Consider the following 16,765-nt stretch of genomic DNA (forward strand, 5'->3'; position numbering starts at 1 on the left):
GTATCCAGAAGCAGCAGGGGTTAAGAAGTTGGGTTTGCTTGGCAGGTGGCTCTAGTTATCCTGCTAATTAGCTCAGTAGGAGGTATATAAGCTACTGACTTCCCCAAGAACAAAACTGGAAGGTCATAGAGATCAGTCAAAGAGGTTATATTAAGGGCTCCAGCCTAAATATCTGGGAAGGGGATTTTTTTCATACTACTTTTTGTTTTCTTAGACTCGATCCATTTTTTGACAGAAGCACGTGGCTGGGACCCTCATTGGAAAGGTCCTTGTGATGTATTGCTCTGTTAAAGGCCTAATAAATACAGCATCCCAGGAAAGGGCAACACTTGGATATTAAGCAGCCTGGTGTTTGGTATCTTTTTATGCTGGGGGAACCTTGGTTCTGTTTTGATTATCTCTTCTTTGTAATCCTATTTGCAGAATGAGTGGGCTGAATTTGACCATGTGTGAGGAAAGTTGATTTAAATTAAGAGTGAGGGTGTGGGAGAAGCAGAGCACACCTGTTTTTGATGAGGCTCTGTTTAGCTAGAGCATTGTCGATGTGCTAATTATATTACTGGTGCACTTAATTGATAAAGACACCGTGAATGGCTGCTTTGCTTTCTTTCATTTGTGGTGTTCTGCAGTGCCTTTTAGTACAATATGTTGTTGCCAGGTAAATATGTAAAAGAACCAAATTCTGTTTTCAGGTGCACCAGTGTAAACCTGGAGTAACTCTTGATTTCAGTGGTGATAACACCAGTTTAACAAAGCAGAATTAGCATGGGGTGACTGAATGTGGGGAAAAATATTTTGATGAATAAAATTACAGTCATCCAACTACATTCCATGGCCACGTGTATATTCTTTTTAAATAGGAACCCCTAGCCTGCTGCATCTGATGCATGAAAAACAGTTTACATTGGTCACTGTCATGGAGAAGTCCTAATCTAAATAAAATTGATGAAAGAGACAACTAGAAAAAGGCAGAAGGGTGGGAGTAGATAAAATTGTAGCCCATCATACAAGGTTGGGCTTGGGTTGTAAAGAGGGATTTGATTTTTGGAGGTCACTTGGTACACATCTAATAGAACTCTGTTCCAAACAGAAGGCAGCATGAAAAAGTCTGGTAAAAAGATTAAATATAATACAGTGGCCTACTCCATGTGGCACAACTCCATCCACTATCTTGCCCCAGTGACTGTTTAGCCTACTACAGCATTCTACATTAGCTCAAATGATAGAGGCGTGTGTTTTGGAACTGTGGATCCTAGGTTCAGTCCCTACTGACAATCATGATGTTTATATATCTTCAGCTGAGATTTGTGGTGTATGCACATGTTGGTCTCATCAAATAAAACTAACTCACATGTTGGTGAAAGACTAGACCTCCAATACCAGTTACACAGAGTGGGTGAGAACAGTGAATTTGGTTGCTTCTTATAGGCTTGGAACTGTAATATTTATGAGATATAGAGCTCCTTTCTATGCATAGATATGCAAGTGCATGTTTCCATGCAGCTTAAAAGTACTGTACTGCAGGCAGTCTTATAAGCCATACTAGATTTTTTTGGAATGTATGTAACATAGAGTCATGTAGCTGAGAGCGGCATTGAGTTATGAGGGTGCAGATCTTCAACAGGGTAGGGAAAGGTGTTCCTCGTACTTAAAATGGCTGTGGATTATTTAGATAACTGTAAATTGTACTTGTATAGTACTGGCTTGCACCTAGGTTTCATTTGCTCTCGCTGATTGTTGATACTGTGTCTAATTCATTGCATAGAATTGTGAGACAGAGAGGACACTTTGGCAATGTTTCTTTGACCTGGCAACTCTTTGGGAACGATTCTGCTTTGGAGCCAGGACAAGAGTTCTATGAAATCTATGGGACTGTGTGGTTCATGGATGGCGAAGGATCAAAGCCAGTAACTCTTCATGCCATTCCTGATAAGATTCCTGAATTCAATGAATTTTATACCTTAAAGCTGGTGAATGCCTCAGGTACTGTTCCCCTACCCCACACCTTCTAAAACCAGGAGAATTTTATACCTTAACTAAAGAAAGTTTCATAGAAATACCTCTGTTTCTGACATTTGAATTTTCTATTTCTATCCTATAACTTTCCAGCAAGAAGTTTTATTTTTACATCTTATTTTATTTTAGTCACCGCTTGATCCAACACAGATGCATGAGTACTGTACAGATATTCTATTCCTGAATTTATTGTTCTTATGGTAAATTTGAAACAGTCTGGTGGCCATTTAGGGGTTATCTCATTGAGTGATTTCTGAAATGCAGCTCTTTAGTAAAAACAATTAATTAAGGGCTACATTATGGCCAAGCTTTTCCAAAGTGACTAGTGATTTGGGGTGTATCAGTATTTTGGGTACCTAATTTAGAGGGGTCTGATTTTCCAAGGGAGGTCGCTCAGTGTTTTCTGAAAATGAAGCCTCTCTAAAGCTGAGCACCCCAAAATGGATTCTCCCCAAACTGCTAGTTGCTCCTGAAAATGTTGGCCTATGTGTTTAAAGCACAGTCCCTCAACGGAGAGGGAAGTAACAACCCTTTGGGCAGCTGAATGCTATTGTGCTGGTACAGTGCCGTGGTTACATAATCCTGCCATAATGTGTTTTGTCCCTGCACAGAAGTGCAAATGTGGGTGAGTTTGGCTACTTTCATTACCATGAGACCCACCTGCTGCTTTTTATAGACTCCAGGACCATGGCCAAAGTCTCCTTTGCTTGCTAGGGACTTTCATGCCCAGAAAGAAATGAAAATATCTCTGATCCTACCCTAATTGGTTCCTAATGACTCAGTATTTCATGCAGCTCAACAAACTATTAGTGTGAGAAATCCATAGACCTTTCACTATGGATCTATGGATTCAACTACGAACAGGACATGCTATGAATAGCTCTTTGCAGTCCAGAGGCAGTGGGCCAAGTTCTGCTCTCATTTACAGTAGGATGTGTCTGTAGTAACTTCAATATTAATGAAAGTAAATTTGGCCCAGGATCTCTACCAGATGACTCAAACATAGGCCACCTCTGTGGCTAATTCAACAGAAATGGGGTGAATTAAATCTCTGCAGAAAGTCACTCTTTGCGTATTTTATACCTAACAATGGATAGCACGTGAGTGACAACACATTTCTAAACAGAAATCGTTCATGCATGTTTTTAATTAATAATGTTGAAGCAACATTTGATTTATGGTAGAACATTTTGAACACTTCCTTTATCACACAATTTTAGTTCCTTTGAAAAAGTATTCTATTATTAAAAGCAATTTTTGGTTGCTTGAATGGATCTTATTTCAGATAGTGGTATCTGAGGTGGGTTCTTAAGGAGTCCTATTAACTTTTGTTTTAATTTGTATCACACAGGTGGGTCTCCAGGCCCTGGTGGCCAGTTAGCTGAAACCAATCTTGCTGTAATTGTGATGATCCCATTCAATGATGACCCTTTTGGAGTCTTTGTCATAGACCCAGAGAGCCAGGACCGGGAGATAGTGGAAGATGTTCTCTCTGAAGATGATATCTCCTACATTACAAACTTTACAATTTGGAGGCAACAGGGTACCTTTGGAGACGTCCGGGTCGGCTGGGAAATATTATCCAGTGTGTTCCCAGCAGGTCTACCACCAATGATAGATTTCTTATTGCTTGGATCATTCTCAAGTTCTGTACAGTCTCAACCTCACAGGAGGCGTCATCACAGTGGAACAGATGCTTTGTACTTCAGTGGAAAAGAGGATGCATTTGGGACTGTTGACCCTGACTTCCGCTTCAGTTGGGATAACATGCTTGCCAACTTTACATTTTCAGCTTGGGTGATTCCTAACCCCAACAGTGATGGGTTTATAGTAGCAAAGGACAATTACAATGGGACCATATATTATGGTGTGAAAATCCAAACAAATGAATCCCATGTTTCTGTCATGCTTCATTACACAGCAGTGGTGTCCAATATTACATATGTGGCCAAGACAACTGTCATGAAATATGTGAAAGAAAATACTTGGATTCATCTTTTGATTACTCTGGAGGATGGCACAATTGAGTTTTACATTGATGGAAATCCAGTGCCTGGAGGAATAAAGAGCCTCAAAGGAGCAGCAGTTGTTGATGGTGAGCAAACAATCTTCATTTTTTCTTTTTCTATAAAAGTAAAATTCTGCACTAAGCAGCAAGTCCAGTCCCATTGAAAAGTATACTCATAATATTGAATAACTTTTGAAATAAAGCTACTATATGTGAAATTTTTCCTTTTTTAACGAGAAGCAAACTTCTTGATAGATTTTCAGAAAATAGATTTCATGGAGTTATAGTAGTACAACTCCCATTAAAGTCAATAAAGTTATGCAGCTGAAACGGCAACATTTTGAAAATAGAATTTTATTGTGTCTATTAACTTGCCTGAAACACCTTGTGGATTTAATAGAATATTTTTTTTTTCAGGATTTAGATGTACTTGAACATGTGTATGCATAATAGTTTTAAAATGCTGCCGAGAAATATAGGCTCTACTCCTGAAAACACTCACAAGAACACATAAGCGTGTACATATCATACTGTGAGGTGTTAGGATGTTCCAGGTATGTGTCAGGCGCACAGGATGAACATGGTTTCTGGATGTGTCTGATATATTTAGCCTTTGTGAAATGCTTAAGATGCACAGAAGGTGCTGGAAAGGGGTTCAGAGAGAATCAGAAATAAACAGCTCAGAAAATGAAAAGAACTGCAAAAGAAATACATCCTTAAAACAGCATTAATGACACCACTACTACAAACAACTAGAAAATAAATTATTTTTCTTCTTTAGAGAAGGGAAAAAATGATGAAAAGGCTTATGATAGGAAGATTTTTATGATGCCAGTATCCTAGCACAAGGGGCTGTTGTGGTCTTTCTCCCTGTCTATAGTGGAGAGGCCTAGGCATGGCAAAAGAAGGGGGAGAGGTGATTCCTGAGGAGCTGTGAGAAATACAGCTCTGCTTCTCCTCTGCAGCTCCGGCTGGCAATCCATCTCTGCATCACTGACTGTAACTTGCTAGAGAGAGAGTATCAGTTAGTTAGCCACAGATGGTTCACTGGCTGGTGAGCAGTACACAGGTGAATGACTGGGAGGGAGGGTGACTGTATGTCCCATTTTGGCCAGGACAGTCTCTCTCTCTTTTTTTTTTTTTTAAAGCCCTGTCCCGACTGTCCCAACTTTTTTGGCAGAAGTGGGCATTTGTCCCATTTGCTTTTGCCAGCTGATAAAGTTGGCAAGAAGAAACGGGACAAATGTCCACTTTTTGTCCAAAAAGTGGGGTGCAGCGATGCCAACTTCATGTGCGGGGAGGAGTAGGGCTTGGGCACACAGGGTTGCAATGCCAGCCCCGTGCAGGGAAGGGTCCTTGGGTGAGCAATGCCAGCCCCATGCAGCGGTAGGGGGTGGCTTGGGCGACTGGCTGGTGCATGGGGCGGGCTTGGGTGAATGGCTCGGGCCAGCGTCACGCGGGAGGGTGAGGAGGGCTCGCGCTAACCCCATGCGGTATTGTGTTTCCCTTTGGGAAATATGGTCACCCTAATGGGAGGGCAGTTCATGGGGATATTATACTCACTTTCCCCTGCCACACAAATGTAATCTTTGATAGTTGTCTCATGAGAGCCATTGCATCTCAGTGGTTTAAGGCAGCCCTACTGTGAATGCAAGGACAAACCTTACACCAATTTTGGGTGGCTAGCATAGACATGCTCAACATTTGCGCTTCAGTTGAAGTAGATCAGTCACTTGAATTACAAATGATTGAATGCTCTAATGTGAGCCAAGCCTTTTGGAGGAGCTCTCAGATACTTGGGCTGATCTGTACAGTTGCTTGTAATGTCGGACTTTGTACCATTCTGTGGTTCCTCAAGGAACCAGTTCTGTCTGTCTTCTCCTCTTGTTTTCAACATTATCTGTTCTCTAGTTTCATAGTAGTAGCCATCATGACTTAATTTACTTATCTTTAGCTGGCTTGGCACATCTTCTAAACATTTGTTCATCCCTACATGTCTTTTGGGGAAAATATATTAAGATTATATCCATACCGTTCAACATAAACTTGTTGTTTTACGTGTGGGAGCTCAGCCAGGGTACGACACTTACATTATTAATGAGATTATAAGAGCTAATAAGCCAAAAGAAACCATCATGACACCTTTTCATTTACACACTTCTATAATTTCGGGGCAAAAGTATCAAAGTAGTATAAATGTTCATTTCTCTTTCAGGTCCAGGAATAATAAGAATTGGTGCAGGGATGAATGGCAGCAGCAGATATACAGGATTGATGCAGGATGTGAGGCTTTATGAGCGTAAATTGATGCCACCAGAGATCTATGAACTTCATGCCACCCCAGCAAGGACTGATGTGAACCCCATCTCTGGATATTTAGAGTACCGACAGGGAGAAACTAATAAGTCATTCATTGTGTCTGCAAGAGATGATGAGGAGGAGGAAGGAGAGGAGTTATTCATACTAAAGCTTGTCTCTGTGTATGGGGGAGCTCGAATTCCAGAAGAAAACACCATAGCAAGATTAAGAGTACAAAAAAGTGACAACGCCAATGGGCTGTTTGGCTTCACAGGAGCATGTATTCCTGAGGTAAGATGACTATTAAAAAGACGATGAGTGAAATTCTGGACCAAGTGAAGTCAATTGACTTCAGTGGGGCCAAGATTTCACTCTGTTGCTTTCAGTGGATGGGAAGCAAAATCATTTGGGTTTAAAATCTTGCGGACAACACATTTATCTAATATATCACCATATTCTTTCATACTGGAGAATGAAATTCACACCTGTGCATTTTTTAGTAACTGTTCTGAAAAACCCATAAAATATTTTTGTTTAGAAAATAAATCAGCCCCTATTTAGCAGACTATTCATTACAGCATGAATTAGTGATCATGAAAATAACTCATTCTTCACTGATGTCTAATATCTGAGATGAAATTTGTGGTAAGTTCCCCCTCTACCTCCTTCTTTCTTGGATTGTGAGTATTGTAATTCTTTGTTTATTTTTCTACATGAAATCCAGTATGCCAGACAGTGTTGCCAACTGTTGCAGTTTAATTGCAGTGTCAAGATAGTAGGGGTTTTTCTTAAAACCCCAGCTCCTGGAGTGAAGTAAAATTTATTATTATTTTTTTAAATTGTATGATATGTAATCCAATCTCATGACTTTTTCCAGGTGGGCTCAAAATTTTTGAACACTCTGGTTGGCAGTAATGTTGGCCCTATCCTCCTTTCCCTTCCCTTTCTGTGCATATATCTATGTTCCTTCTCACTGCCCTCTTCAGTTTGCTTCTCCTATTACAAGTAAACATCTTCCAGCAGAGCCTGGAGAAGAGCATGAGCTCACCACAGGATTGCTCAGGAGAGTGATGTTATCTTGCTAGGACATGAGGCAGGAAGTGCAACTGAGCATCTACAAAACCGTAATTGACCAAGTGCTGTCAAATTCACAAAGTAAAAAACAGATATGATAGGGTTTTTTCCTGCAATCTCTTTCAGTTCGAGTAGTTTAGGGGTTACATGCCACAACAGTAAGTACAACATTTTCAGATGAAAATGTGGTTTTCATTTGTCTCTCTTGTCCTGAACCTTTTGTAAATATTTATTTTACATCCCTTTTATCCCCAGCTTACTGACAAGGTCTTCATTGGGTATGTCTACACTATGGAATAAGGTCGAATTTATAGAAGTCGGTTTTTTAGAAATCGGTTTTATATATTCGAGTGTGTGTGTCCCCACAGAAAATGCTCTAAGTGCATTAAGTGCATTAACTCGGCGGAGTGCTTCCACAGTACCGAGGCTAGAGTCGACTTCCGGAGTGTTGCACTGTGGGTAGCTATCCCACAGTTCCCGCAGTCTCCGCTGCCCATTGGAATTCTGGGTTGAGATCCCAATGCCTGATGGGGCTAAAACATTGTCGCGGGTGGTTCTGGGTACATATCGTCAGTCCCCCCTTCCCTCCCTCCCTCCGTGAAAGCAAGGGCAGACAATCGTTTCGCGCCTTTTTTCCTGAGTTACCTGTGCGGACGCCATACCACGGCAAGCATGGAGCCCGTTCAGGTAACCGTCACCGTATGTCTCCTGGGTGCTGGCAGACACGGTACTGCATTGCTACACAGTAGCAGCAACCCATTGCCTTGTGGCAGCAGACGGTACAATACGACTGGTAGCCGTCATCGTCATGTCCAAGGTGCTCCTGGCCGCGTCGGCTGGGAGCGCCTGGGCAGACATGGGTGCAGGGACTAAATTTGGAGTGACTTGACCAGGTCATTCTCTTTAGTCCTGCAGTCAGTCCTATTGAACCGTCTTATGGTGAGCAGGCAGGCAATATGGATTGCTAGCAGTCCTATTGTACCGTCTTCTGCCGAGCAGCCATGAGATGTGGATGGCATGCAGTCCTTCTGCACCGTCTGCTGCCAGCCAAAGATGTAAAAGATAGATGGAGTGGATCAAAACAAGAAATAGACCAGATTTGTTTTGTACTCATTTGCCTCCTCCCCCATCTAGGGGACTCATTTCTCTAGGTCACACTGCAGTCACTCACAGAGAAGGTGCAGCGAGGTAAATCTAGCCATGTATCAATCAGAGGCCAGGCTAACCTCCTTGTTCCAATAAGAACAATAACTTAGGTGCACCATTTCTTATTGGAACCCTCCGTGAAGTCCTGCCTGAAATACTCCTTGATGTAAAGCCACCCCCTTTGTTGATTTTAGCTCCCTGAAGCCAACCCTGTAAGCCGTGTCGTCAGTCGCCCCTTCCTCCGTCAGAGCAACTGCAGACAATCATTCCGCGCCTTTTTCTTGTGCGGACGCCATACCAAGGCAAGCATGGAGGCCGCTCAGCTCACTTTGGCAATTAGGAGCACATTAAACATCACACGCATTATCCAGCAGTATATGCAGCACCAGAACCTGGCAAAGCGCTACCGGGCGAGGAGGCGACGTCAGCGCGGTCACGTGAGTGATCAGGACATGGACACAGATTTCTCTGAAAGCATGGGCCCTGCCAATGCATGCATCATGGTGCTAATGGGGCAGGTTCATGCTGTGGAACGCCGATTCTGGGCTCGGGAAACAAGCACAGACTGGTGGGACCGCATAGTGTTGCAGGTCTGGGACGATTCCCAGTGGCTGCGAAACTTTCGCATGCGTAAGGGCACTTTCATGGAACTTTGTGACTTGCTTTCCCCTGCCCTGAAGCGCATGAATACCAAGATGAGAGCAGTCCTCACAGTTGAGAAGCGAGTGGCGATAGCCCTGTGGAAGCTTGCAACGCCAGACAGCTACCGGTCAGTTGGGAATCAATTTGGAGTGGGCAAATCTACTGTTGGGGCTGCTGTGATGCAAGTAGCCCACGCAATCAAAGATCTGCTGATATCAAGGGTAGTGACCCTGGGAAATGTGCAGGTCATAGTGGATGGCTTTGCTGCAATGGGATTCCCTAACTGTGGTGGGGCCATAGACGGAACCCATATCCCTATCTTGGCACCGGAGCACCAAGCCGCCGAGAACATAAACCGCGAGGGGTACTTTTCAATAGTGCTGCAAGCTCTGGTGGATCACAAGGGACGTTTCACCAACATCAGCGTGGGATGGCCGGGAAAGGTACATGACGCTCGCATCTTCAGGAACTCTGGTCTGTTTCAAAAGCTGCAAGAAGGGACTTTATTCCCAGACCAGAAAATAACTGTTGGGGATGTTGAAATGCCTATCTGTATCCTTGGGGACCCAGCCTACCCCTTAATGCCATGGCTCATGAAGCCGTACACAGGCAGCCTGGACAGTAGTCAGGAGCTGTTCAACTACAGGCTGAGCAAGTGCAGAATGGTGGTAGAATGTGCATTTGGACGTTTAAAGGCGCGCTGGAGCAGTTTACTGACTCGCTTAGACCTCAGCGAAACCAATATTCCCACTGTTATTACTGCTTGCTGTGTGCTCCACAATATCTGTGAGAGTAAGGGGGAGACGTTTATGGCGGGGTGGGAGGTTGAGGCAAATCGCCTGGCTGCTGGTTACACGCAGCCAGACACCAGGGCGGTTAGAAGAGCACAGGAGGGCGCGGTACGCATCAGAGAAGCTTTGAAAACCAGTTTCATGACTGGCCAGGCTACGGTGTGAAAGTTCTGTTTTGTTTCTCCTTGATGAAACCCCCCGCCCCTTGGTTCACTCTACTTCCCTGTAAGCTAACCACCCTCTCCTCCTCCCTTCGATCACCGCTTGCAGAGGCAATAAAGTCATTGTTGCTTCACATTCATGCATTCTTTATTCATTCATCACACAAATAGGGGGATAACTACCAAGGTAGCCCAGGAGGGGTGGTGGAGGAGGGAAGGAAAATGCCACACAGCACTTTAAAAGTTTACAACTTTAAAATTTATTGAATGATAGCCTTCTTTTTTTTGGGCAATCCTCTGTGGCGGAGTGGCTGGTTGGCCGGTGGCCCCCCCACCGCGTTCTTGGGTGTCTGGGTGTGGAGGCTATGGAACTTGGGGAGGAGGGCGGTTGGTTACACAGGGGCTGTAGTGGCAGTCTGTGCTCCAGCTGCCTTTGCTGCAGCTCAACCATACACTGGAGCATACTGGTTTGATCCTCCAGCAGCCTCAGCATTGAATCCTGCCTCCTCTCATCACGCTGCCGCCACCTTTCAGCTTCAGCCCTCTCTTCAGCCCGCCACTTACTCTCTTCAGCCCGCCACCTCTCCTCCCGGTCATTTTGTGCTTTCCTGCACTCTGACATTATTTGCCTCCACGCATTCGTCTGTGCTCTGTCAGTGTGGGAGGACAGCATGAGCTCGGAGAACATTTCATCTCGAGTGCGTTTTTTTTTTTCTTTCTAATCTTCACTAGCCTCTGGGAAGGAGAAGATCCTGTGATCATTGAAACACATGCAGCTGGTGGAGAAAAAAAAAGGGACAGCGGTATTTAAAAAGACACATTTTATAAAACACTGGCTACACTCTTTCAGGGTAAACCTTGCTGTTAACATTACATACATAGCACATGTGCTTTTGTTACAAGGTCGCATTTTGCCTCCCCCCACCGCGTGGCTACCCCCTCAACCCTCCCCCCTCCCTGTGGCTAACAGCGGGGAACATTTCTGTTCAGCCGCAGGCAAACAGCCCAGCAGGAATGGGCTCCTCTGAGTGTCCCCTGAAGAAAAGCACCCTATTTCAACCAGGTGACCATGGATTATATCTCACTCTCCTGAGGATAACACAGAGAGATAAAGAACGGGTGTTGTTTGAACGCCAGCAAACATACACTGCAATGCTTTGTTGTACAATGATTCCCGAGTACGTGTTACTGGCCTGGAGTGGTAAAGTGTCCTACCATGAAGGACGCAATAAGTCTGCCCTCCCCAGAAACCTTTTGCAAAGGCTTTGGGAGTATATCCAGGAGAGCCGCAAATGCCAGGGCAAAGTAATCCTTTCACATGCTTGCTTTTAAACCATGTATAGTATTTTAAAAGGTACACTCACCGGAGGTCCCTTCTCCGCCTGCTGGGTCCAGGAGGCAGCCTTGTGTGGGTTTGGGGGGTACTGGCTCCAGGTCCAGGGTGAGAAACAGTTCCTGGCTGTCGGGAAAACCGGTTTCTCCGCTTGCTTGCTGTGAGCTATCTACAACCTCCTCCTCCTCCTCCTCATCTTCTTCGTCCCCAAAACCTGCTTCCATGTTGCCTCCATCTCCATTGAAGGAGTCAAACAACACGGCTGGGGTAGTGGTGGCTGAACCCCCTAAAATGGCATGCAGCTCATCATAGAAGCGGCATGTTTGGGGCTCTGACCCGGAGCGGCCGTTCGCCTCTCTGGTTTTCTGGTAGGCTTGCCTCAGCTCCTTCAGTTTCACGCGGCACTGCTTCAGGTCCCTGTTATGGCCTCTGTCCTTCGTGCCCTGGGAGATTTTGACAAAGGTTTTGGCATTTCGAAAACTGGAACGGAGTTCTGATAGCATGGATTCCTCTCCCCATACAGCGATCAGATCCCGTACGTCCCGTTCGGTCCATGCTGGAGCTCTTTTGCGATTCTGGGACTCCATCATGGTCACCTCTGCTGATGAGCTCTGTATGGTCACCTGCAGCTTGCCACGCTGGCCAAACAGGAAATGAGATTCAAAAGTTCGCGGTTCTTTTCCTGTCTACCTGGCCAGTGCATCTGAGTTGAGAGTGCTGTCCAGAGCGGTCAAAATGGAACACTCTGGGATAGCTCCCGGGGGCCAATACCGTCGAATTGTGTCCACAGTACCCCAAATTCGACCCGGCAAGGCCGATTTAAGCGCTAATCCACTTGTCAGGGGTGGAGTAAGGAAATCGATTTTAAGAGCCCTTTAAGTCGAAATAAAGGTCTTCATCGTGTGGACGGGTGCAGGTTTACATCGATTTAATGCTGCTAAATTCGACCTAAAGTCCTAGTGTAGACCAGGGCATTGTTTTCTAAATGCCTGTTCCCATTTGAGAGCAATGAAACAACTACATCAAACCATAGATGTATTATCCTAGATTTCTAAACATTGGTGGTCCAGATTGTGATATCATTACTTGCTTTGAAAAGTACCATATTCCCAGTAGCCCGTGGAATCAGGCCTTCAGTGCTCTTTCCCAAGCCTCGCTTCAAAGAATTTATCAAACAACTGAAATATTAGGTCTGTACAACATTGGTAAAACCTCATAGAAGGGAAGAACTTAGCCCATATTCTGTTGAATATGTGGAATATTAACCAGTAATTAAATTGAAAAGCTTTGCCATGCATTAAAAAATATAACTATCCTGATGAACATCCACTTTGTTCTAATATTTCAAGTGTTAGTGTTTTCACCATTTTAAATAAAATCTCTATGTTTTCAGTGGTTTGTAAAGCACAGATAAATGGGAAACTAAAATCTTAATGGCTTTGTCTGGAATCTTCTCTGACCTTTTTTGTTACATCATCCCTATTTGTCCTCCAAACACATCATAAAGACTTCAATCTTCTTGGTTTGAATGAAAGCAGTTTCCAATTTGGACTCTGTTTGTTTTTTAAGTGTCTGCCATATGCTGTGATAATAGATTCCTTCAGGTCCAAGTGCCACTGATACAGTCTCATACCACAGGTCATCACCCATGCATGAAGCAAAATTAAAAATTAATAGGAAAAGTTAATTGTCCAGTACTCATCTTAAATCTATTTCAGCAGGGAAGCAATAGCTAATGATTATATGGCAGATACACAACATTGTTTTAGCATGCTTTATATACATATCTGTCTACTAGGGAACTAAGTCATACAGCATACAGAACACATGAGTACTATTCATCTTAAACCTTTTCAAAAGTATGGTTGTCTGTTTAAATTATTTTCTATCATCATTCCATGACAGTTATTATTTATGAGAGATGTACAGACAGTCCCAATAAATATTCTCTGAAATTCTTCTATATTTTTTTCATACAAAGAATACGGTGGTACAGACCGCTTGATTTTTTTCACAATTATTTATGTACGATGATTGAAAACTGAGAGTAAGAAAAATGCTCTGTTTAGCTTAAGTAATGTTGAGAATGGAGAAAGCCCGATCTATTTTAAAGATTGAATTGCTAAAGAAAACTAAAATCATTGTTCATGAATGTAAAGTAGTAAATTTTTTCCTAAATTCCGAGAAAGATCTTGAATTGCAGTAACATAGGAACAATTTTCCTGAAGACCTGATAATTTTCAAAGGATCACTTCTATTGTACTCATTCACTTGAAACTTGTACATTGTTGTCAATCTTCTTATTTGCTTACAGACTTCTGATGAAGGTTCCACTATATCGTGTGTTGTGGAGCGTACACGGGGAGCTCTGGACTATGTGTATATATTTTATGTTATCTCTCAGATCGATTCCACCAGCATTAATTACTCTGTTGCTGATTTTGCAAATACCAGTGGAACTATCGCATTCCTTCCTTGGCAGCGATCAGAGGTAAACCTGATCTTATTAAAGTTAATCACCTGGTTCCATGCAAGCCTCCTGGAAAATACCTTTCTGTATACTTTACTGATTCTCATACTTGGAAATGTTTCCTTCAGACAACTGTTATGGAACTCTATTGAATCTGTCACTCCTTATAACTAAAAGTGATGATATATTCATACATCTATTTATCAATATATAATAAGTATATGTTCACAAAAAAATAAAGTATAGGTGGACATGAACTGAAATATTGGCTCTAAACACCCTTGAACTTGGAAGAAGTTTGGGTTCAAGTCTGAACTTTGACTCAAACTCATCTCTATATAAAAAGCAATAAAAGATCAATTTATTTTTAAAAATTAGTAGCCGTCAGATCTTTGCACAGATGCTCAGATCAAGTGTTTTGTGTCTCCTATTGCTCAGTTCTTTTCCTGTGAGTTTAATTGTGGATTGTGTTGTGGGAACTCGTACATACATTTGAAGAACAGGTAAAGGACTGAGATAGGGTATGGCCTTTGGGGATGTTTCTTGAGTTGCTTGAATGCTGGTAAATACAATGATAAACATTGTTGGAAGTTTTGCTGTCAACTTCACCCATGCAGCTCTATTGAAGTCTGTGTAAGGGACTGAGCCAGACCCATTGAAGCCAATGGAAAGAGTCTCAGTGACTTTTTTTTTTGTCCAGCTATATCAAAAGGCCAGGAGACATTCTGATATTGTTTTAATCAGGCTGCAATTTTATTATTAGGTGTCTGGGACTAGCTGGCAGATAGAAGTGTACAGTGCAGGTGACCCCATGTTCATTCCATAATTACCCAGGGGGCTTCTGCCATCTTCCTATCTTTATCCATCCAGGTCCCCCCAGCCAATCCATTACTGGGACCTTACCATCCACTCCCCCCTTGTAGTAGAGTTAAGGTGGGCTATAAGGGGGAAGACGGGTTGGCTCCCTGCCCTACCAATGATAGGAATCCCCTCCCCCTAATTCCATTCCTTTAATGAAAATGTCCTTATTCAGTCCTTTTCCAAGCCATTTACCAGTCACTATATACCTTCCCTATGGAGTACCTGCACTGGACATCCGCCCCACACATATAAAATGTGTTGCGACATAGCCTAGAGTCCTTCATGCCATGCATGAACAGAGCCCTTCCAGAACCTGCTGTGTGGAAGGCGTAAGAACCCCAACTCCATGTAGGCCAATCTGGTGGTAAAGGAAAAATTCCTTCCCAGCCCCCCTAAACAAGGGGAAGCTAGTGCAATGCCCACAGCAGCTCTTCACTAAACCTGGTATTTCACCACCTAAAACGGACAGAGTGTGAGTGCTGCCTCAGCCTGCCCTATGCAAAAGGGGACTTCACGCCCAAGGCTGCCACTTTTTAAACCCTTCTGCCAATCAGGTTCTCAGAAGAATGAGTCAGCGTCGCCAGGCTGGCCCCTTGTCCTCTTTTGCATAGGGTGACCATATTTCCCTATGCTGAACACAGGACACCTAGTAAAATTACTCATATTCAAGCAAGATCAACGGCAATCAGTCAGAACTATGCAGTACAAACGTTCAATATAACATCAAGTTGACTGAACCTCTGTTAAAAAGAAATACTGCATAGTTGGATTCTCTTTATTTACCTTCTGATCTTTAAGGCTTTAGGGCTCACACGGGGAGGGATGACACACACACCCCAGCCTCCGCCCCCCCATGGGGAGTGGTGACAAACACACACTACTGTACAACTCTCTCACACAGGGTGGGTGACTAACCTGACCCTCCCTGCCCGGCACTCTCCACCCTCCATGCCTGGCTGGGTCGCCGGGACAGACCGCCTCTCTTGGGACCTGACGCCACGTGAGGGGGAGGCCCGCAGAGTCACATGCTCCCCTACCCAGGTTTCTGCCAGGATTCACACCAGAATTTGACCAGCAGCAGCCTCTGTGGGAGGGAAGGGATGGGAGCTGCTTCCAGTTGCAGGGGAGGAGGAGGTGAGGAAGGGATGACCTGGCCCATATCTTTGCAGAGCTCATCCCTTTTCTTCACCCCTTCCACATGTGGCTGGAAGCAGCTTGTCCCTTTCTGCCTGCACCATGTCGAAAGTCAGCTAACACCTTCAGGCTGCTGCTGGCCACTGACATAATCCAGCCGCCTTCTGTCCCCTGGCTACAGCACGGGCAGGAAAGGGTTAAGCCCTCCTGCGCTCAGGGAACCTGCTCAGGGAACCTGACTGCTTCAGCAGCCAGAAAGGTGGCTCAGCAGAGGAGGGTGCCTAAGGAACGGAGCAGCCTCCCGCTTCCTGGGGGCAGGACCCAGGTTGGTGGGGGGGAAGGCAGGTGAGGAGGATGCTAAGTCCCCGCCCCAGGGGCTGTTGTGGAGCCTGAAGGTTCAGGGGGTGAACATGCTGGAAATCGTTTTCCCCCCCAACTCCAGAGCTTAGCTGAGCTGCGGAGAGGCTTCCCTGTGCCAGCACTGTGTGGGGCTTTGGCACATTCAGGGCTCTGCTCCTCCTGGCCAGCACCCTGGACCAGAGGCTCTTGGGCTTTCCTGGGGCGCCAGCCCAACCAGAGGCAGTGGGGGAAGGAAGGAGCCTGCCAGACAGGCTGTTGGTGAACTGAGCGCTCCGACCAGCGGCTGGTTCTCTGCACAGCGCTGGGAACAAGATACACCCCACCAGGGGAGATATGGAGGAGCAGTGGGGCTGAGGGGAGGGAGGGACAAAGGGGCAAAGCAGGGAGAGGACCGCGAGAGGGGAAGCACGTAAAGGGTGATGAGTGGGCAGCAGAGGTGACACATAATCAGCCACTGCCTGGCGCCTGCCT

General features: G+C 44.6%; 1 protein-coding gene across 1 annotated transcript in view; it reads left to right on the forward strand.

Annotated features, from left to right (window-relative positions):
- ADGRV1 (adhesion G protein-coupled receptor V1) overlaps positions 1-16,765 on the forward strand; it is a 421,530-nt gene that overhangs the window by 62,442 nt on the left and 342,323 nt on the right. The window contains exons 19-22 of the mRNA XM_074952844.1: positions 1,766-1,983; positions 3,368-4,111; positions 6,240-6,613; positions 13,784-13,960. Of these exons, the coding sequence (XP_074808945.1) occupies positions 1,766-1,983; positions 3,368-4,111; positions 6,240-6,613; positions 13,784-13,960 (1,513 nt within the window). The remainder of the gene's footprint in view (positions 1-1,765; positions 1,984-3,367; positions 4,112-6,239; positions 6,614-13,783; positions 13,961-16,765) is intronic.

Source organism: Natator depressus, chromosome 5 (genome assembly GCF_965152275.1).
Source record: "Natator depressus isolate rNatDep1 chromosome 5, rNatDep2.hap1, whole genome shotgun sequence".
Taxonomy (NCBI): domain Eukaryota; kingdom Metazoa; phylum Chordata; order Testudines; family Cheloniidae; genus Natator; species Natator depressus.